We start from the raw sequence: 22,370 nt of genomic DNA on the forward strand, positions 1-22,370 counted from the left end.
ATCCGCCTGCCAGTCTGGGGAAGAGGTGGGACTTCCTGGATTGGCCGGGTGGGCTGTTGTCAGCAGTGTTGTTGTTATCTGAGTTGACAGGTGAGTTGGGGCTGACAGCTCGTATAGAAGTGGGCACAGTACAGTGCAGGAGTACACACACAGGGCTGGGCACAGCAGGGAGCCGCCCTATGGTGCTGGCAGAGCTGCTGTGTGTGTCTCACGGTGACTTGCAGAGTGTTAGTGATCACACACACTGCCCTCAATCCACCCTCCCATCCACTCCTCTCTATCCACCCTCCCATCCACTCCTCTCTATCCACCCTCCCATACACTCCTCTCTATGGTGTTATTGCTGAATCATGGTGAGCAAGGGGAGAGTTTAAGAAGACTGGAGAGGCTGTGCAGTGTCATCATCCCCAGCACCGTCCCAGAACACACACAGGCAGGTAAGTGTGCCTACTACAGCTCAGATCACCCTATGGGCTCTCTTTATCAATGTACTTACCTAAGATTTAGCCTACAGTAGGTTCACACATCAGAGAGCTTCTTCTTTTTTACTGTGTTTGTACACAGGCTTTTTAACACATTTTGACACTTTTTTGGGCCAATTAACCCTATCATTGCCATTGTGATTTTGGGATTTTTTTTTTTTACACACATATTTGAAATGGTTGTTTTATGAAGAGGTCGACCGATATCGTTTTTTCAGGGTCAATACCGATTTTTCGGCTGCCTGTCAGGTCAATAGCCAATATCAGGTGCCGATAATCTGTAGATTTAAACTTTGTGGGCCGAATTCAAATAGATTTGTGTATCTATCTGCCGGCGTAACGTATCTCCGATACGTTACGCCGCTGTAACTTTGGGCGCAAGTTCTGTATTCAGAAAGGACTTGCGCCCTTATTTACGGCGGCGTAACGTATGTGTGGCGGCGTAAGCCCGCCTAATTCAAATGGGGATGTTGGGGGCGTGTTTTATTTAAATTTTACTTGACCCTGCGTTTTTGACGTTTTTTTTGAACGGCGCATGCGCCGTCCGTAAAATATCCCAGTGTGCATTGCTCTAAAGTATGCCGCAAGGACGTATTGGATTCAACGTGTACGTAAATGACGTACAGCCCTATTCGCGAACGACTTACGCAAACGACGTAAAATTTCAAAACTCGGCGCGGGAACGAATGCCATACTTAATATTAGCTACTCCTCATATAGCAGGGGTAACTATACGCCGAAAAAAGCCGAACGTAAACGACGTAAAAAATTGCGCCGGCCGAACGTACGTTTCTGAATCGCCGTATCTACCTAATTAGCATATTCCTCGCGTAAACATACGGAAGCGCCACCTAGCGGCCAGCCTGAAAATGCAGCCTAAGATACGAGGGTGTAAGACACTTACACTTGTCGGATCTTAGGGATATCTATGCGTAACTGATTCTCTGAATCAGGCGCATAGATACGACCTCCCGCACTCAGAGATACGACGGCGTATCAGAAGATACGCCGTCGTATCTTGTATCTGAATCTGGCCCTATTACACTGTCCTTTTTTTTTATTTTTTTTATCACTGTTATTGCTGTCACAAGGAATGTAAACCTCCTTTGTGACAGGTTCTCTTTATGGAGGGATCGGGGATCTATAAGACCCCAAGCCCCTCCACTGCACTTGAAAGTAAGGATGAGCTCCGGCGTGTTCACAAAGCCCGCCAGGAAGTCGGCACTGCGCTGTGCTAATCGCAGGCAGTGAGACATTGTCCCGATGCGCGGCTGCAGAGATCGGGAAATGTCTCCCTGCCTGTGATTAGGGCAGCGCAGTGCCGACTTCGTGTCGCGCTCTGCACGTGGGGTTTGCGAACACGCCGAAGCTCATCCTTATTGAAAGTATTCAAAACTTTAAGATCTGTGTTTTTGAATACTTTCTTTTATTTTATTTTTTAAATGGTACCGTTATGACATCGCTTCTGGGTAAGGCTGAGCTCCGGTGTGTTCGCACAGTCCACGTGCAGAGCCCGCCAGGAAGTCTGCACGGCGCTGCGTTAACCACAGGCAGGGAGACATTTCCCGATCTCTTCAGCCGAGCATCGGGACAATGTCTCCCTGCCTGTGATTAGCGCAGTGCCGTGCAGACTTTATGGCGAGCTCTGCACGTTGACTGTGCGAACACGCCGGAGCTCAGCCTTACCCAGAAGCGATGTCATAACGGTACCATTTAAAAAAATAAATAAAAGAAAGTATTCAAAAACACAGATCTTAAAGTTTTGAATACTTTCAATAAGGATGAGCTCCGGCGTGTTCGCAAACCCCACGTGCAGAGCCCGCCAGGAAGTCGGCATAGCGCTGCGCTAATCACTGAGCTCATCCGTACTTCAGGGTTACTAAATCCGAGACCCAAGCAAAGCCGATCTGCTTTGTTCGGGGTCTTCGGCCAGTCAGAGGATGCGCCGGCCCGAAACGCTCGGGCCTCCTGGTGGAATGAGGGATCTGGGCAGGGCGGCAGGGGTGTCCCCTTCCGCTGCTTTTATTAAAAGCCGAGCGGCTGCTGAGCCTCATTGGTTGTTATTACAAGAAAGCTGACTGTTCGCTCTGAAGAACGGTACTGGGGCAATGCCTGCAGTTGCATGCATCACCCTGGTACAACCCCTTGAACCAATATCGGTAACATTGATAAGTTTGTGACCGATACCAATGCTTCAAAAAAAGTTAATTTTGGCCACACCGATAATCGGTCGACCCCTAGTTTTAAGTCTGAAGATTTGTTAACCCCTCCCCCCAAACATATATTTTCTGAAAGCAGGGACCCAGGAGAAGAAAATAGTGGTAATTCCATTTATTTGTTTTCTTTTTATGCCACACAATATTTGTATAGCTGCTTATCAAGTGCAAGATTAATAATAAATACTCTAAAGTTAAAGTATACCTAACGGCAAAACGTTTATTTTTTTTCGTTTTGGAGTGGAGAAGCGAGGAAAAAATCTTTGTGAAGGGACACCGATGGCAAAAAAAAATAAAAAAAAATCAGACAGAGATTATACTGTAATCCTTCCTTTTGCCTATAGTTCTACTTTAAAGTGCTACTAAACCCAGGACCCTGCATTCACTATATCTATCTGGTCCCCACAATACACAGAACATGGAAATGTAATTATTTTAGTAAATATAAACTGCTAAATACCTTGGGATTGCTCTCACTTCAGCCTGTGTGGTGATGTGTAACATGTAGTGTAAGCAATGTTTTTGTGTGTACTGTCATGTGGGGGTGGCCGGGCTAAACATTTTTTTGGGGCAGTTAACTCCTGGGTGTAACTTTAATTTTTTATTTTTTTTTTACTTTCTAGTTTCCAGAAAGTCAAATATTCAAATAATATAATTTACTATTTAAAGGGGAGTTCCATTGTGTAAAAAATAAAATATATATTTTTTTTAAGTCAGCAGCTACAAATGCTTTAGCTGCCGACTTTTAATATAAGGACACTTACCTGTCCAGGGATCTCGCAATGGCGGCATCTCAAGCAGATTCGTCTATCGGCTTTGGGTGCAGGTGCCGGCATTGCAAGTAAGGGCTGCACAGCCGGTTTCCTACTGCGCATGCGCGAGTCACGCTGCGTTTTCTGAATGGTCCCGCCATCTTCTGGGACAAACACACAGGTCCCAGAAGGCGGCGGAGGAGGAGGGTCTGGACTTGACGTAGATCGCTTTGCAATAATCTTATCAGGAAGTGGGAGCGGGTACCTGTCAAAACTAGGTACCCACTCCCCCCCAAAAAGTACCACATCTGGCAGTGAAAGGGGGGGGGGGGTGTGAACAAGTTGACCTTCTGGGTGGAGCTTCGCTTTAAAGTGTAAGTTCACCTTTACAAAAAATCTGTAAGGTGAACTTACACTGGACCCCCTTCCCATCGCACCCGGTCCCGCTAACCTGGAGTCCGGCAATCACCATTCTGATAGATAGTATAGCCGCTTTACCAGTCTGGGGATTTGAAATCTCTGCAGCTTTCTCTCCTCTTGCCTGCGGTGACAGGACGGGTTATGCAGAGTCTGAGTGGTCGGAGCCGCACATGCGTGGCACTGACTAATTAGAATGCTCCTAAACATACCTCCTGACGAGGTACGTTTAGGAGATTAAACCAAGGGGATTTCTAAGACCCGGAACAGTGAGGCGGCTATACGAGGTCTCCTAGCGGGTGATCGATGGGCTCCAGGTCAGCGGGACTGTAAGGCTGGGTTCACACTATTGCCGCATGCACCTCACAGTAGGGGTCCAATGCATCCTGGTTCACTGTTTCAGGTCCAATTTCAGCCTAAATTTTTGGCTGGAGGTGGAGATGCAATTATAATAAATCACACGTTCTCTTTAGCGAGATATCTGGAGTCCTTTAGACCTCTGAGGCCATAAGCCAGAAGTCCCTTCCAGGTTCATTCTAGCTTGTGGAGATCAGTGGCGGTGTTGCCCCAGGTGTGAATGGATCCTCACACATCATTTCTTTCCATAAGGCCTCGTACACACGGACGGACTGTCTGCTGAAATCGGTCCGCCGGACCGTTTTCAGCGGACATGTCCGCCCAGAGATTTCTCTCTGATGATTGTACACACCATCAGACAGAAATCCGCGCGTACACGATACGCTGTGACGTGGCCGCGCCGTCGCCGCGACGATTACGCAGCGACGTGCGCGGCCCTGGAAGGTCAATGCTTCCACGCATGCGTCGAATCACTTCGACGCATGCGAGAGATGGCGGCCGAGCGGACATGTACGGTGAGTCTGTACAGACGACCGAACATGTCCGACGGACAGGCTTCCAGCGGACATGTTTCTTAGCATGCTAAGAAACATTTGTCCGCTGGAAAACGGTCCCCTGGACAAATGTCCCCTGGAAACCTGTCCGGTCGACCGTACACACGACCGAACATGTCTGCTGAAACTGGTCCGTGGACCAGTTTCAGCAGACATGTTCGGTCGTGTGTACGGGGCCTTAGAAGTTGTGTGGATGGGTTGGAGCCTGACCTTCTTCTCTACAAAACTCAAGACTTGCATATTGGAGCCTCTTAGGTGCTTCAGGAGACGTCTAATGCCGCGTACACACGATCATTTTTCAGCATGTCTAAAAAACGACGTTTTCCCAACTTCATCATTAAAACGATGTTGTCCATACACCATCGTTTTTAAAAAATTATCTAGCAAAGCGCTGACGTACAACACGTACAACGGCACTTTAAAGGGGAAGTTCCATTCATCTTTGGGCTGCTTTAGCTGATTCCGTGTTAGTAAAAGACGATTTGCGCTTTTTTGTCTGTTACAGCGTGATGAATGTGCTTACTCCATTAGGAACGGTATTTTTACCAGAACGAGCGCTCCCGTCTCATAACTTGCTTCTGAGCATGCGCGGATTTTTTTCGTCGTTTTAGCCCACACACGATCATTTTTTACAACCCGAAAAACGACATTGTTTAAAACTACGTTAAAAAATGCAGCATGTTCGATTTTATTTTTTGTAGTTTTTCAGAACCTGAAAAATGATGTGAAGCCCACACACAATCATTTAAATGACGTTTTTGAAAAACAACGTTTTTTTTCATGGCGAAAAATGATCGTGTGTACGTGGCATCAGTGTACACAAGTCCATCTGTGGTCCTTATTTATTGACACATATGTAGGTTTGCATCTGTATAATTACATAAAGTTTACTTTTATTTTGGCTTCCTGTAAAGATCTGGCATGCTCGGTGGAATGCATTCATCATGTTCTCAGAATGTTTTTTTATTTTTTTTTAATTTGGTTAACAAAATAAACATAGGAATCGGAATATCCTGCCCCGTAGTTCATGCTTATAAGAACAGTCATCGCTTTGCTTTTGTGGAGGCTTTTTGGAAGCCGTGCACTGAATTCTCAAGCTGAAACTGTTGACACGTGTTACAGACCTCAATACTCCAACCGGGATCCCAACGTGTGTATGCTCTCTCAAGTCGGAAGGATGACCTGTAGAAACGTGGTGAAGACAGTCCTGAGTGTGGAGCAGTCAGAGGGAGTTGGTGCCCGAGTACGGAGGAGCATTGGTAGACCTGAGGTAGGATGACATTATCATTTTTATGAAATACATGGATAAATAACAAAATTAAGAAAACTTTTTGTTCTTGTGCCTAAAACTAGAAAGGTTGGTTGTCTGTATTGTGCTTTAATATCACCGGCCTGATTTAAAGAAATCCACTGAGAGCAGTTGTCTATATACGCTATATTGCCAAAGGTATTGGGACACCTGTCTTTACCCGCACATCTACTTTAATGGCTTCCCGGTCTTAGTCTGTAGGTTACAATATTGAGTTGGCCCTCCCTTTGCAGCTATAACAGCCTCAACTCTTCTGGGAAGTCTGCCCACAAGGTTCAGACCACTCAAGTTCCTCCACCCCAAACTCGCTCATCAGTGGGCCAGATTCAAAGAGATTTGCTCATTTATTACGGAGGCGCAGGGCAACGATTTTGCCCTGCGCCCCCGCAATTTTTTTGTGCTGCCCTCGATTCACGGAGCATAAGCTCCGTAAATTGTGTGGGCGCGCCGGCAAAATGCCCGGCGCAAGAGCACCCAATTTAAATGATCCCGTAGGGGGCGGGAATCATTTAAATTAGGCGCGTTCCCGCGCCGAGCGTAGAGCGCATGCTCCCTCGGAAAAGTTTCACGACGTGCATTGCGGCAAATGACGTCACAAGGACGTCATTTGCTTCAAAGTGAACGTGAATGGCATCCAGCGCCATTCACGATTCACTTACGCAAACTACGTAAAATTCAAATTTCGCGACGCGGGAACAACGGGTATACGTAACATGGGCTGCCCCTGCTAATAGCAGGAGCAGCCTTGCGCGAAAACCGCCGTACGTAAACTGCGTACGCAGGGCTCGCGTAGGGTTGTGAATCGGTGTTAGTATGCAATTTGCATACTATGCGCTGACCACTACGGGAACGCCCCCTAGCGGCCAACGTAAGAATGCAGCCTACGATATGACTGGCATAAGAGCCTTATGCTAGTCATATCTTAGGCTGCCGTCGGCGTAACGAGGTTCCTGAATCGGGAGCATTCGAAGCGCCGGTGCAAGTAAGCAATTGCGCTGCGTAACTATGGTTACGCAGACGCAATTGCTTCTTGAATCTGGGCCAGTGTCTTTATAGACCTTGCTTTGTGCCTGGTGTGCAGTCATGTTGGAACAGGAAGGGGTCGTCTCCAAACTATTCCCACAAAGTTTGGAGCATGAAATTGTCCAAAATGTCTTGGTATGCTGACCCCTTAAGAGTTCCCTTCACTGGAAAGGGCCAAGCCAAACCCCTGAAAAATAATCCCACACCATAATCCCCCCCCCCTCCACCAAATTATTTGGACCAGTGCATAAAGCAAGGTCCATAAAGACATGGGATGTGCGAGTTTGGGGTGGAAGAACTTGACTGGCCTACACTGAGTCCTGACCTCAACCCCATAGAATACATTTGGGGGCAAATTAGAGCAGAGACTGCGAGCCAGGCCTTCTCGTCCACATCAGTGCCTGACCTCACAAATGCACTTCTGGAAGAATGGTCAAACATTCCCGTGGACAGCCTTCCCAGAGTTGAAGCGGTTATAGCTGCAAAGGGTGGGCCAACTCAATATTGAACCCTACAGACTAAAGCCTTGTACATACGATCCAATTGTATGGCTATAATTGTCTGATGGACCGTATTTATGCTCCATCAGACAATTGTTGGCTCAATTAACGACAAAAAATGTTGGCCGTTCATGCTCACCAACTGTTTGGCAATAAATCTGTTACGTCGGTTTATCCGATCGTGTGTACACAAATCCGTCCAACTAAAATTGAAAAACTACAAACACGCATGCTCGGAACCAATGCTAAACATCAGACAACAATAGCAGAAGTTGCCCAAGGGATGGTGGTAAAGGGCTGAAAAACCACATGGTTTGGTGAATGTTGGCTGAAAATGTTGTGCCATGTGTATGCATACCAAGTTCACGGACAACACCCTTCGGACCACCGAAAAGTCCGCTGGAAGTCCGATCGTGTGTATGAGGCTTACGACTTGGATGCCATTAAGGTTCATGTGTGTGTAAAAGCAGATGTCCCAATACTTTTATATTGTAAGTCAATCACACTTAATCCTCTTTCATGTTCAAACTTAAGAGCTAATGTTGACCTTATACCTGTTGACTTTTTATTCAAATGTTCAGACGAAACAAATATAAAAATTGCTCGTCTGATTTTTTTGATGGTGACTTTATGGATTTGACTAATTTTCAATGACTTTTTGTTTGAGTACCAAGTCAATGTCTTGATTTTGTAGAATGAATATTCTACTTCGGGATGGAAGGGATGCTAAAGGTATTTTCTCAAGTTGTCTTCCAGGGCTCCTCCCACCTAAAACAGGAAATGCATCCTCCACAATTTAAAAATCATCACATACCTCAGTGCCTCCGTTCTTGTGTTTCCTCTAGACCAGGGGTCTCCAAACTTTTCAAACCAAGGGCCAGTTTATTGTCCTTCAGACTTTTGGAGGGCCGGATCACGGCCTGCGCGGGGGGGGGGGGGGGCGGGCCCAGCATCAGTCAGAGTAAATATGGCCTCAAGGTTGGTGATCAGTAGGAGGAATAGTAGTGCCCCTTATTAGTAAGAGGAATAGTATGCCATCATTGGTATCAGTGGAAGAAATAGTGCCCCAAGGGTCGGATAAAGGCTAGAAAAGGGCACATCTGGCCCTCGGGCCAACGTTGGGAGACCTCTGCTCTAGACCAACGGGATTTGTTATTTTCTTCTAGGCTCTGTTATGGTTGCGAGGGCCTACTACCTCCAAAAGCCTCTAGGGAGGTCAGGCAGCTCAGGACAGGGGCCACTGGAGGCCCTCCCTGGGGGTTACTCCCTCTTTTATTTTTTGCCTGAGGTTTCAGTCCCACTGGGGGGAGGGTAAGCAACTGTCCCCCCCCATCTGCAAGCATCTGTCCAATAGCACCCTGGGCATCTCTCCCTCATTGCTGCAGAGCCAGGACACTGGTTTCCAGCTGTTGTGTTTTGGTCTGGAGCACAAGGTGGACCAAGATGGCGGTGTCTTGCTCCTGAGACGCTGTGACTTCACCACTTCTGGATGTACTTCCAACCAGTGCCATCTTGGCGGAGGTGTGAGCGCACGAGTGGTACTTCACAGGAAGGTGACATTCTAATCACTGCTGTAGAGGTTTTTGGTTCCTGTTGTCTTCGGGTGCGTGGAGCATCTTTCCCATGGCCCACAGATGAATTCATTTCACAAGTCTTGACATCGGTATGGACAGATGAAGGGGGTCAGGCCAAATCCGAAGCGATGAGTGTGATGAATGTCACCTCAGAAGCGTAAGATAATACAGCAAAATTTTGGATTTAAGTGGAAAACTGCGCTAAAATACTTGGGTACCCTGATTCCAGCAAACATAAAGGAAGTCTTTAAAATAAATTTCCCACCACTTTTTAATTCGGTAAGAACTCTGCTTGAGAAATGGCAACATGGACTACACTCATGGTTTGGCCGAAACAACATAGTTAAGATGAGTATCCTGCCAAAAATTATGTATTTGTTTCAGACTATACCAATTACTATACCAGCGGCCTTTCTCCAGCAAATGAGTTCCCTCCTAATGAAATTTATATGGGCAGGGAAACGACCAAGGATAAAAAAAGAGGTGATGAGGCTACCCAAGTGCTTTGGGGGGATGGCAGTCCCAGATATTGCTAAGTACTATCAAGCGGCCCACCTGACAAGATTGGTAGATTGGTGCAGACATAGGTATTACAAACGTTGGGTTGATATAGAGCAACAGATTAGCCCAATATCATTATGCAGAGCCCCCTGGTGCTACAATGTATTACCAAGTAAGTTGAAGAAACACCCTATAATCGGCCCAACGCTGCTAATTGCAGCTAAAGTCTGCAGAAATCCAAAGTTTTCAACGAGCCAATCTCCCTTGTTCCCTATAATGGGGAACCCAGTTTTTAAACCAGGAACAGAGGGAGCAGTATTCAACAAACTAAAAGAAAAGGGCATGGTGCAGGTCTCACATTTTTTGCAAACAGAAACTTGGCCATCCATCGATGCCTTAATGAAGCCAGGGGGAAACTTTGAGTTAAGCTTTTGGCAAGCATTACAAGTAAATCATTTTATGAGATCCCTAGGACAACCGTCTAATTTCCGGCGACAGTTAACAAAATTTGAGAGCTATTGCGATGATGAGGAACCAACACAACGAGTGAGTTCTAAGATGTATAGACTGTTGAATTCTCCTCAGGAGGACTTTGTGTTGCCGGGAATTAATAAATGGGAAAGAGATCTGGGGAGGAATTTTTCACTAATTCAGCGTAAACACATTATCTATCTAGCACTAAACTCATCAGTATCTACGCGAATACAGGAATCCAACTACAAACTATTGACCCAATGGTACTACACTCCAGTAAAGATGCAACATTTTTCTATAGAAAACTCAGAGTATTGCTGGAGATGTGGACTGGAACAGGGAACTTTGTTGCACATATTTTGGTCCTGTGTAAAAGTAAGAAAATATTGGTTGGAAGTCCAGAGAATATCTCAAAAATTCACGGAAATCCAGATACCGGATGATCCGGCCTTTTTTCTTGCTCCACAGTTCACAGATCCCGGTGCGAGCGTATAAAAAATCGGTGCTATGTCATTTGATAAATGCTGCTAAAAGTGGAATAACTTTACAGTGGAGAGACACTAGGCCACCCTCTATTACGAGATGGCTTAATAGAGTCCGAGAGATAGGAGCCATAGAAGATCTAGTTCTTTCCGCCCGAAATAAAAGAGAGCAGTATGTGGAAACATGGACAGGATGGAATCTGTTTATGTATTCTGAAGAGGGGATGAGACTATTGGAGGAGTAGAATAAGGAGTGAAGAGTCATCCCCGGGAGGAGTGTGTATAGGATTCCGATGAATAGAAATAAGAGATAGTCCCTCCATTTCTTGTGCAGGGGATAGGGGGGGGGGGGGGGGGTTGGAAGGGGAGGGGCCCTTTTTTTTTTTTTTTCTTTGTTAGAGGGAGAGATAGGTAGGGTATATAGGGACAAGGGAACAGAGAGGTCTAAGGTGTATGAGAACAATACAGTTTCTCTAGAGATTCCAATTAAAAGGTTTAAGATGTGTTGTTAATTATACAACAATAGGGTAAGGGAGAGGATTGGATAAGCCTGGTTGGTTGCTACTTTTTTTGTGTTTTTCGCTGTCTGGAACGATAATATGTATATGATTATGAATTCCTTGCTTTTGTTATGTTAACATCTCTCTGTGACCTTGAATATAAAAATAAAAAAAACAAATAAATGGAAAAAAAAGAAGGGGGTCACCTCCTTACCTCCACAGAGCTGCCAGTTAGACTAGCATCTCTTACATCTACCAATCTCAGAACCAGGTACCGCCCACTCAGGGCTGGTGCAAGGATTTTTGACACCCTAGACCAGTGATGGTGAACCTTGGCACCCCAGATGTTTTGGAACTACATTTCCCACAATGCTCATCTACACTGCAGAGTGCATGAGCACCATGGAAAATGTAGTTCCAAAACATCTGGGGTGCCAAGGTTCGCCATCACTGCCCTAGACGAAACCTCCTTTTGCTGCCCCCTTGGCTCCACCTCTGACTCCACCCCCTTTGCCCTGCCCATGTATACCCCACCTTTTTAATGAAGCGCCCATCAAATGCAGGCCACCACCAGCAATAAAGCCTCACAAGCGCCCATAAATGAATGTTTGCTTGCTTCCATTCATTCAGGAGTCGGGACACAGCCAGATTTTTCCGCCGCTGCTGCGCGCTGATGCTGAGACTTAAGCCTTGTACACATAATCTAATTTTCCAACGGGAATTGTGTGATGACAGACTGTTGGCCTAAAATCCGTCCGTTTGTACTTTCCATCAGACAATTGTTGTCTAAGTTTTCGCCAACAAATATTGGATGGCAGGCTAATAAATTTTCCGCGAACAACAGTCTGTTGTCAGATTTTCCAATCGTGTGTACACAAGCCTGTCAGACATAATGTACAAACACGCATGCTCAGATGCAATGCTCACCAATTACCAAAGGGTGGTGCTAAAGAGCTGGAAAAAAAAACACATTCGTGTTTGTTGGCCGACAATTGTGTGCCGTTTGTATGCAAGACAAGTTCATGGCCAACGCCCTTCGGACAAAAGTTTGATGCTTTGTCTGCGGAAAATCCGATTGTGTGCATGAGGCTTTAGTTGCTGCAGAGAGAAGAGAGTAGGAACACAAATGAACGGCCGTCCTAGGCAGCAGTGCGCCCTAGGCGGCTGCCCAGTTTGCCTAGTGGTAGCACTGGCCCTGCACCCACTCCATCTGTCAGCAGCAGATCATTACAAAGTCACTTTTTTTAGCACAAGAGTCCCTGAATGAAACTATCAAGTTATTTTGACTATTTAACCCTGATTATCATTTTCTTAGGCTGCTTTCACACCGAGGCACTTTGCAGGCGCTATTGCGCTAAAAATAGCGCCCTGAAAGAGCCGCTCCTTTATATCCAGTGTGAAAGCCTGAGGGCTTTCACACTGGAGTGCTGCGCTGGCAGGACGGTAAAAAAAAGTCCTGCCAGCCGCATCTTTGAGGCGCTGTAGGAGCGCCCCTGCCCATTGAAATCAACGGGGCAGTGCCTCCAAACCGCCGGCAAAGCAGCGTTGTTTTGGGCGGGTTTAACACTTTTTCGGACGCTAGAGGGGGTTAAACCCGCCCCGCTAGCGGCTGAAAATAGTGGCAAAACGATGGTAAAGCGCCGCTAATAGCGCCACTTTACCGCCTCAGTGTGAAAGTACCCTTAACCCTCAGGTGCTGTTCACACTAGTGCAATTTCAAATGCGACTTGAGTCGCACAGAATTGCATGACAATGGAAATCACATTGTTTTGCCACATATCTACTTAGTACTTTTATATCTGCAGCCAGGGCCGCCATCAGGGGGGTACAGGCATTACACCTGTAAGGGGCCCGGCTGGCCCCCCTTCCGTTTTTTTTTTTTTTTTTTAATTTTCATTTTATTTATTTATTTATTTTTTGCATCACACCTGTAAGGGGCCCGATGGTCCCCAGGCCCCCCTCCCATTTATTTATTTATTTTATAATTTTTTATTTTTTTTTTACATTACACATGTAAGGGGCCCGGCTGGCCCCCCTTCCGTTTTTTTTTTTTTTTTTTAATTTTCATTTTATTTATTTATTTATTTTTTGCATCACACCTGTAAGGGGCCCGATGGTCCCCAGGCCCCCCTCCCATTTATTTATTTATTTTATAATTTTTTTTTTTTTTTGCATTACACCTGTAAGGGGCCCGGCTGGCCCCCCTTCCGTTTTTTTTATTTTTTACATTATTTATTTATTGCAATACACCTGTAAGGGGCCCGATGGTCCGGCCGGCCCCCCTCCCGTTTATTTTTTATATTTTTTTTATTGCATTACACTCGTAAGGTGCAAGGCCCCCCCCCTCTCGTGTCAGGAGAGAAGAGATTACACTTTTTTTTCATCAGCCCCCCCCCCCGTTCTCGGCTCCAGGGGGGGCCCTGCCTAAAGCTGTGTAAGGGGCCCCAAAATTTGTAATGGCTGCCCTGTCTGCAGCAATGTTAGTCCTCGCTGATTTGTTAGGCTGATCAGTAAAATGTAAAATTGGCTCCAGAACATCATTAGTTAAACGTTTCCCCCATCCTATCCTTACATGCCCTCTGTGTTACCTTAGCAATTGTTTGACGTTGGCGACATGGAGTCCTGTGCCAGCTGCCGTGCCTTAACTTGATTTTGTTTTGTTGTGGATTAACAAAACAAATGTATGAGAAAGATGGAGCACATCCAAGAAAATATGAAAAGGATTTTCCATAGGAAAGGAAACCTGTAGTTACAGAAACTTGCCGCCATTGTTGACCTCCCATTGGTTGCCTGCCAGTCTTTGGCCGCGGTGCTTTTTGTGTCACTGACCTGGAATAGGTGTGTATTCATCCTTTGTTGTATCCCAGTACTGCTAGTTTCCTGTCATCTGTTTGCAGCCATTTCTTATCTTCATTCATACACTCCAGTGATGATTGCAACAGAGGACCGGACCTGTGTAATTGGAATGGTCACTTGGAATCCTACAGTATGAGGCAGGGTGATAACATAGGAGTAAAATTGGGAGACTGGGTATTGTCACCATATAACAGGAAGTGCCTAAGCCAGAATCTTCATGGCAGGATCACCAGGTATAAATTTGAATGAAAGCTATAGAATAGAAGAAAAAAATAATAAAAAACAACAACTGTGGAGTGGAGGATCGGGTATCGGCATCTTCATGTCCAGAGCAGGATTATGGACTCTGCATGGGTGTTGATGATGTCAGAACCCTGGAGCGCTGGGTTGTAGAAGCTGTGGAGGCTGGTCTAGCTGAGGATCAGATAAGTACCGTATATATACTCGAATATAAGCCGAGGCACCTAATTTTACCACAAAAAACTAAACTGGGAAAACGTATTGACTCGAGTAGAAAGCCTAGGGTGTCCATCTGCATGCCTCACTGTGCCAATGTGTATGCCTCACTGTGTCCATGCCTCACTGTTCCCATGTGCATGCCTCACTGTGCCCATGCCTCACTGTGCCCATGTGCATGCCTCACTGTGCCTGTGTCCATGTGCATGCCTCATTGTGCCCATGCCTCACTGTGTCCATGCCTCACTGTGTCCATGCCTCACTGTGTCCATGCCTCACTGTGTCCATGCCTCACTGTGCCCATGCCTCACTGTGTCCATGTGCATGCCTCACTGTGCCCATGTGCATGCCTCATGGTGCCCATGCCTCACTGTGTCCATGTGCATGCCTCACTGTGTCCATGACTAGACTGACGTTTAACATGGGAGTCTATGGAAGGGGTGCCCGGCTTTGAAAAATCGGTACTTCCCGGCCATAGGTCCCCCGGACAACAGACTTTTCACACTTGTAGAGGAAGAGTGGGGCTACATATGTGCCTACGGCCGGCCGGTACTGGGTCCCCATGGTCCAGGAGATCAGGTGCAAAAAAGGTGACTCGAGTATAAGCAGAGGGGGGCATTTTCAGCACAAAAAAATGATTTGAAAAATGTGGCTTATACTCTAGTATATACAGTACATTTCCTTTTATTGTTCTCCTAGACATGAACAAGCAATTAATTCTTGCCGTGAGAGCACAGCTCCACTGCAGGGAGCAGTTTATTTTCCTGGAGTTGGGCTTTATTTTAAAATGATATTTTTGATATATTTTTTTAAAGGACCTGCATCTTAGTGAACACAACATACAGGGTTTGGGAAATGATTACTGACGTTGATACACCTACACACACACACACACACACACACACACACACACACACACACACACACACACACACACACACACACACACAAACAACACCTACACACCAATTAATTAAATATTAAATAAAAAGTTCAAATAAATGCAAATATAGATATAGCAATAGAAGTGCTGTGTTCCGGATTTAAGCTCCAACCACTGTGCTTTCAGAAAGCGCAACGTGCATAATAAAGTGCTTCACCGGATGTGACAATCAAAATACGTTCACCAGAAATATAGGGCCATAAATGACCATCAAGCATGTAAAGCAGTGGTTCTCAACCTGGGGGTCGGGACCCCCTCGGGGGTCAAATGAAGATTTGCCTGGGGTCACCGAATCCTGGGTTGTTCCTGAAGCCCGCACCGCTCTCCCAGCCTTTTGTGGCCCCCCAGCAGGGCTGTCCTTGGAGCCTGTGGCCGCCCAGCTGGTATGTTCCTGTGGCCTCCCACCAAGGAGTAAGTGAAGGAATAAAAATAGAGAATACATGGAAGGGAGAGGAAAAGGGGAGGAACCAAGAAAAAGGGAGAGAAAGAATAAGAGAAATAACAAGAAAGACGGCTAGAGAGGGATGGGGGGAAACAAGAAATTAGGATAGAGAGAGATGCAATGGAAAGAAAGGAGAACAAAGAGAGTGGTACATCCTAAAATTTACCATAAAGGGTTTTAACACTGTATGAGTGGAAAGGGCTCAGGGAGTGCTATATGTCTGTGGGTTAGGGGTGCAAATTACTTGTCTTGCCACACAAATAATTTTACTGTTAGGGGTCCCCACAACTTGGGAAATTTTATCAAGGGGTCACGGCGCTAGAAGGTTGAGAACCACTGATGTAAAGGGTTCTTTAGGATCCTTCCTATTGCAATCTCTTCCAAATAGAATCAACTCCCAATACATTCAACAGAGATGACTACTCATGAAGGAACTGTGTGTTCCAATCCTCCAATCTAGAAAGTTCAGAACGGCTCCACCGCAATGAGCCACAAAAACAGAAATGGTGTAATACCGTTTTTACTAAAACAAAACTTGCAGGGTAAAAACAGTGTATACAGGCAGGTACACAGAGCTATGAAAGGAGGCAGCAGCCGGGCTAGTCACTGATAGCGATGCGGACCCCGGCATGCATCTAAGCTGTTTAAAACTTACAAACACGTAGCTCCAGTGTCACTGTCCACATTACATTTCAGTCTCCTTGTCCTAGTGCCCCTTTACACATCACAGCCCCCAGTGTCATCTTAAGAGCATTATAGGCCCCCGGGCAATACAGTGCACTGGGGCCCTGTCTACACAATCACGCACGAGAATTTACTGACAAAAATCATAAAATTTACTGGCAGAACCACATTTTTTACTGCCACTGCAAAAAAAGTACCTAAAATTACAGTTTTCCGTGTTTAAACTATAAACATATACAGTAGCTAGTGCTATTAGCAATGGCCCAGATTCAGGTAGAGCCGCGCAATATTTGCGTGGGCAAAGGGCAACGATTTTTGCTCTGCGCCCACGCAAATATTTCGATTTGCCCGCGATTCACGGAGCAGTAGCTCCGTAAATTGCGCGGGCGCTATGCTAATTTGCCCTGCGTAAGGGCGCCTAATGTAAATGATCCCGGGGGCGGGAATCATTTAAATTAGGCGCGCTCCCGCGCCGAGCGAACAACACATGCTCCGTCGGGAAACTTTACCGACGTGCATTGCGGCAAATGACGTCGCAAGGACGTCATTTGCTTCTAAGTGAACGTGAATGGCGTCCAGCGCCATTCACGAATCACTTACGTAAACAACGTGAAATTCAAATTTCACCAGCGGGAAGGGCGGCTATACTTTAGCATTGGCTGCCCCTACTATGAGAAGGGGCAGCCTTACGCTAAAGCCGCCGTACGGAAACTCCGTACCTGGCGTGCGCTGGGCCCGGGCAAGTTTTGTGAATCGGTGATAGTATGCTATTTGCATACTATACGCCGATCACAATGGCCGCGCCCCCTAGCGGCCAACGCAAGAATGCAGCCTAAGATATGAAGGCATAAGGAGGCTTATGCCTGTCATATCCTAGGCTGCAGTCCGCGTAGCGATGTTCCTGAATCAGGGGCATTCGCTACGCGGGAGCAAAACAGCTATTGCGCCGCGCAACCTATGGTTGCGCGGGCGCAATAGCTTCTTGAATCTGGGCCAATGTGTTTAAGTTAAACAAAAGTAAAAAAATAAATACATTTCTTCATTGACATGAAGGTCAGGTTACTATAACCCAGCCAGCACAGAGTTTCCTCTTACATCAGAGTCTGCAGGATTCCCCCTTACAGTGAAAGGGAACTCTTATGTAAAGGGGAACGCTGCAGATCATGATCTAAGGAGGGAACTCTGATGTGGAGGGGGGCTCTGGTGACCAGAGGCCACCTTATATCAGAGTCCACTGCTTTCTCTTTCCCACTTACATCAGGGTCCGCAGACTGAGTTCCCCCTTGCATTGTAAGGGGGAATCCTGCAGACTCTGATGTAAAGGGGAACTCTGATGTGGGGGGCACTCTGGTGACCAGAGACCACCTTCTGTAGAGTAAATACACTAAGGTAAGGGGGTCACTAATATAGGAGGGGGAACCTTTATATCAGTGCCCCCTTACATTTTTGCTTTTACTCCCCCCTTACATCAGCAACCCCCCGCACTCGTGGAGGACCGGATCTTCTCTGTGATTCCCGCAAACTGGGCATGGGCAGTTCTAACCCGTCACTCTCCACAATTTTTTACTGGAGTTGCTGGGCAGCCGGTGGGGGCCCCCAGGCAAGCGGGGCCCCCGGGCAACTGCCCAGCGTGCCCAATGGAAAAGATGGCCCTGACAGCCCCCCATTACATTTCAGTCTCCTTCTTGTCCTAGTGCCCCTTTACACATCACAGCACCCCAAAACATTTCAGCCAGCTTCACATCATGAAGCTCTTTACACGTTACAGTGCCCCCCATTACAGTGCCCCTAAAAGGTTTGGAAGATATTTTCAGAAAAGACAGGCACCCATGCGCCGTAGACATAGGGCGCAGGCGCACTGAGCGTGCCGCTTCTAACGGCGATCATGCCGTCAGTGGCGGCACCCGCGTGCATGCGCAGGAGTAACGTCATCGCTGCTCCGGCCAGTCACCGCGCCAGAGTAGCGATACCCGTAAGTCACTCCGGGTATCATGGCGGCGACGGAGGAGGGTCTGAGGCCCGCTTTGGGGGTTCGATCTCAGGTAAGTTATTCATAATGAGCTAGTATGCTATGCATACTAGCTCATTATGCCTTTGTCTTGCAGTTTTTTTTTTTTATTTTTTTTTTTAGTGAGGGTTTACTTCCTCTTTATCACAGAGCCCCTTTACACATTACAGTTCCCCCTTATCACAGAGCCCCTTTACACATTACAGTGCCCCTTATCACAGAGCCCCTTTACACATTACAGTGCCCCTTATCACAGAGCCCCTTTTACACATTACAGTGCCCCTTATCACAGAGCCCCTTTTACACATTACAGTGCCCCTTATCACAGAGCCCCTTTACACATTACAGTGCCCCTTATCACAGAGCCCCTTTTACACATTACAGTGCCCCTTATCACAGAGCCCCTTTACACATTACAGTGCCCCTTATCACAGAGCCCCTTTACACATTACAGTGCCCCTTATGACAGAGCCCCTTTACACATTACAGTGCCCCTTATCACAGAGCCCCATTACACATTACAGTGCCCCTTATGACAGAGCCCCATTACACATTACAGTGCCCCTTATCACAGAGCCCCATTACACATTACAGTGCCCCTTATCACAGAGCCCCTTTACACATTACAGTGCCCCTTATCACAGAGCCCCTTTACACATTACAGTGCCCCATTGCATATTGCGGTGTCCCTTGGAGTCATACCCTCTCTCCCATCACTGTCCTCTTATATTTTCAGCCTCATCCTACCATGGCACCTATCAGCTTTACAGCAGGCGGGGTGAGAGCTGACGAACTTATTTTGTTTAAAAAGCAAACGATCCCCTGCAACTGCTAAGTAGCACGACCACGGTCTGGGCTTTCTGCCATTTAGTGACCCCTGATCACCTACCATTGGCCTGATGCATCAGCTGTCCCCTGCTGCCTCTAAGACAGAAAACTCAGAGATCACAGACCGCTCATCGCTCAGTTCTCGGTCTACAGTGAGCAGAGAGCCGGTGACTGTCACTGGGGGCGGCTGAATACCAGTCACAGGAGAACAGAACTAAGGGCACTTCCGTGACACACGGGAGAAGTAAGGCTAAAAGAGCTTTGCCCTACTTCTCCTTTAATATTTTAAATATAAGGACAATGCACTTTGCTTGATATCCTTGTGACAAACCACAATGCGCTCATCCACCTCCGAGAACTTACCCACCAGAACTCCGTGATTTCACACCTCCCCCCCTTTCGTCGTCTTTTTTTTTTTTTTTAAAGTAGATCTAGTAGCACTTGTTTCCCCAAGGCATATATTCCACACACACCTTTTACCACTACTTTTCAATGTTTTTTTTCATGCCATATACAATACTTTATAGGGAAGAGAGAAAGAAAGAAAAGCTTCCATATAAAACAATAACATTTCTCTGAAAATGCAATATAGTTTATCTTATTATGCACATAAGCCATATCTTATTTAAAATTTTAGGAATTTTCTTTTTATGTTGATAAGTACTGTATGTATAATATATTTTTTTTTTTTTTTTTTTTAGCTTAAAAAATTGGACCCATTTCTGTTGTTTGATGAATTTAAAGGTGGCCAACCCGGGGGCTTCCCAGATCACCCTCACAGAGGATTTGAGACGGTAAGAACTGCCTGTGGCACTGTGATTGTTGAGGGATCAAAACATTTTTTTTATTTTTTATTTTTTTTATTGGACGTTAAAGGTAAAAAGTCCTCATTGTACATTGAGTGCTTTCTTATGCCCCGTACACACGATCGGAATTTCCGATGTACTTTTTCCATCGGATTTTCCGATCGTGTGTAGTCCTATCTGTGTTTTTTCATCGGAAATTACGGTGAATTCAATCGGACTTTAGATATGGAACATGTTCTATATTTTTCTGATGGAATTCCGATGTGATTTGGCCGGGCAAAAGCCCGATCGTGTGTACGCAGCATTAGAAAAGACACCTTTTCATTTGTTTTTTTTAGGTTACTCGCAATCAGACTATTTTCAGTGCTTAAATTTCTCATTAAAGCGCCTGTAACCTGCCAAAAAAAAAGCTCATGTACCTTTTTGAGTGACGGGCGCTTTGCTTTAGGCGACAGAACGCTGAGATGTGAACAGGGGCCTTTTAAATTAATGGGATTTGTCTTGTTGGGCGTTTTTAGAGCTGAGGCATTAGCTACGTACACAAGACCATTTTTAATGTCCTCGAAAAAAACAACGTTTTTCTCGAGGTGATTCTTATCAAGCCTGCCTTGCATACACACGATCGTGAAAAAAAAAATGCTCGAGCAAAGCGCGGTGACGTACAGCACGTATGACGGCACTATAAAGGGGAAGTTCCATTCGGATGGCACCACCCTTGGGGCTGCTTTTGCTGATTTCATGTTAGTAAAAGTTTGGCGAGAGACGATTTGCGCTTTTCAGTCTTCATGCTTTTTAGTCTGTTACAGCGTGACGAATGTGCTCCATTACAAACGCTAGTTTTACCAGAACGAGCATTCCCGTCTCATAACTTGCTTTTGAGCATGCGCGTTTTTTCCCTGTCGTTAAAGCCTACACATGACCGTTTTTTCACGACGTGAAAAACAACGAGAAAATTTAGAGCATGTTCTAAATTTTTAATGCCCATTTTTCACGTAGAGAAAAATGCACTGGAGCCTACACGTGATCGTTTTTAATGACCAATTTAAAAAACTGCATTTTTCTCGTCCTAAAAAAATGGTCATGTGTACGCGGCATTATGCCGCGTACACACGCCCATTTTTCGGGTTGTAAAAAATGACATTAAAAACAATCGTGTGGGCTCCAGAGCATTTTTCACGACGTAAAAAATGAGCATTAAAAATTTAGAACATGCTCAAATTTTTCATGTCGTTTTTAACATCGTAAAAAATGGTCGTGTGTGGTCCTTAACAATGTGAAAAAAATGTGCATGCTCAAAAGCAAGTTGTGAGACGGAGCACTCGTTTTGGTAAAACAAGTGTTCGTAATGGAGATAGCACATTCATCACGCTGTAACAGACTGAAAAGCACGAAGACTGAAAAGCGTGAATCGTCTCTCACCAAACTTTTACTAACACAAAATCAGCAAAAGCAGCCCCAAGGGTGGCGCCATCTGAATGGAACTTCCCCTTTATAGTGTCGTTGTACGTGTTGTACGTCACCGCGCTTTGCTAGAGCATTTTTTTTTTCACGATCGTGTGTAGGCAGGGCCGGTTTAACAATAATCGGGGTGACCATTAAAGATGGTCGTGTGTACGCGGCATTAGAGCAGAAAAACACCAAAAAATTCCAAGATGTGAACAGAGCCAAAATTAAAACAAAAGTACTTAATATATGTGTTCTCTGTCTTTTATAACTACTATACCATCCTTCTACTGGATTGGATAAAATATGGAAGTCTTCGAACTTTAAAGCGGTTGAATAGCCCTTTTTTACATTTTTAGCATATAATAAGGTTTAGGAGATATTCACCCTGCAGGCAGCCGCTGACATCGGCGGCGCATGCGCAGTGAAGGTCTGGCGTATCGTTCTGGAACAGAAGACTCGCACATGAATGCGTAGGGGTGACGTCATCGCGGCTCCAGCCGCGAACCCGGAAGCAACACAGACGGGAAAATGTCAGCTCCCTCTGTGGTGATTGGGATGCGATGTAGACGCTTCGTTCTAAGGTAAGTATTTCATAATGAGCTAGTATGCAGTGCACACTAGCTCATTATGCCTTTTGCCTTACATGTTTTTATTTCCTTTTGTGGGTATACAACCGCTTTAACAGTGCAGTGCCAAAGCTACAATCAACCGGAGATGCTATGGCATTGGCCCATTAAATGTTGGGGAAGTGGTTACCCCC

At 45.9% G+C, this 22,370-nt stretch overlaps 1 protein-coding gene across 4 annotated transcripts in view; it reads left to right on the forward strand.

Moving 5' to 3' along the window:
• Nucleotides 1–22,370, forward strand: part of PIR (pirin) — a 96,173-nt gene continuing 73,803 nt past the window's right edge. The window contains exons 1-3 of one of the 4 annotated variants that reach the window (XM_040338666.1): nt 1–90; nt 5,779–6,048; nt 20,060–20,152. In XM_040338666.1, coding sequence (XP_040194600.1) covers nt 5,806–6,048; nt 20,060–20,152 — 336 coding nt within the window. In that variant the 5' untranslated portion in view covers nt 1–90; nt 5,779–5,805. Of the gene's footprint in view, nt 91–189; nt 438–5,778; nt 6,049–20,059; nt 20,153–22,370 lie in introns of those variants that run through there. The other 3 variants (XM_040338668.1, XM_040338665.1, XM_040338667.1) reach the window with 3 other exon arrangements.

This window comes from Rana temporaria, chromosome 2 (genome assembly GCF_905171775.1).
Source record: "Rana temporaria chromosome 2, aRanTem1.1, whole genome shotgun sequence".
In the NCBI taxonomy this organism is placed as follows: domain Eukaryota; kingdom Metazoa; phylum Chordata; class Amphibia; order Anura; family Ranidae; genus Rana; species Rana temporaria.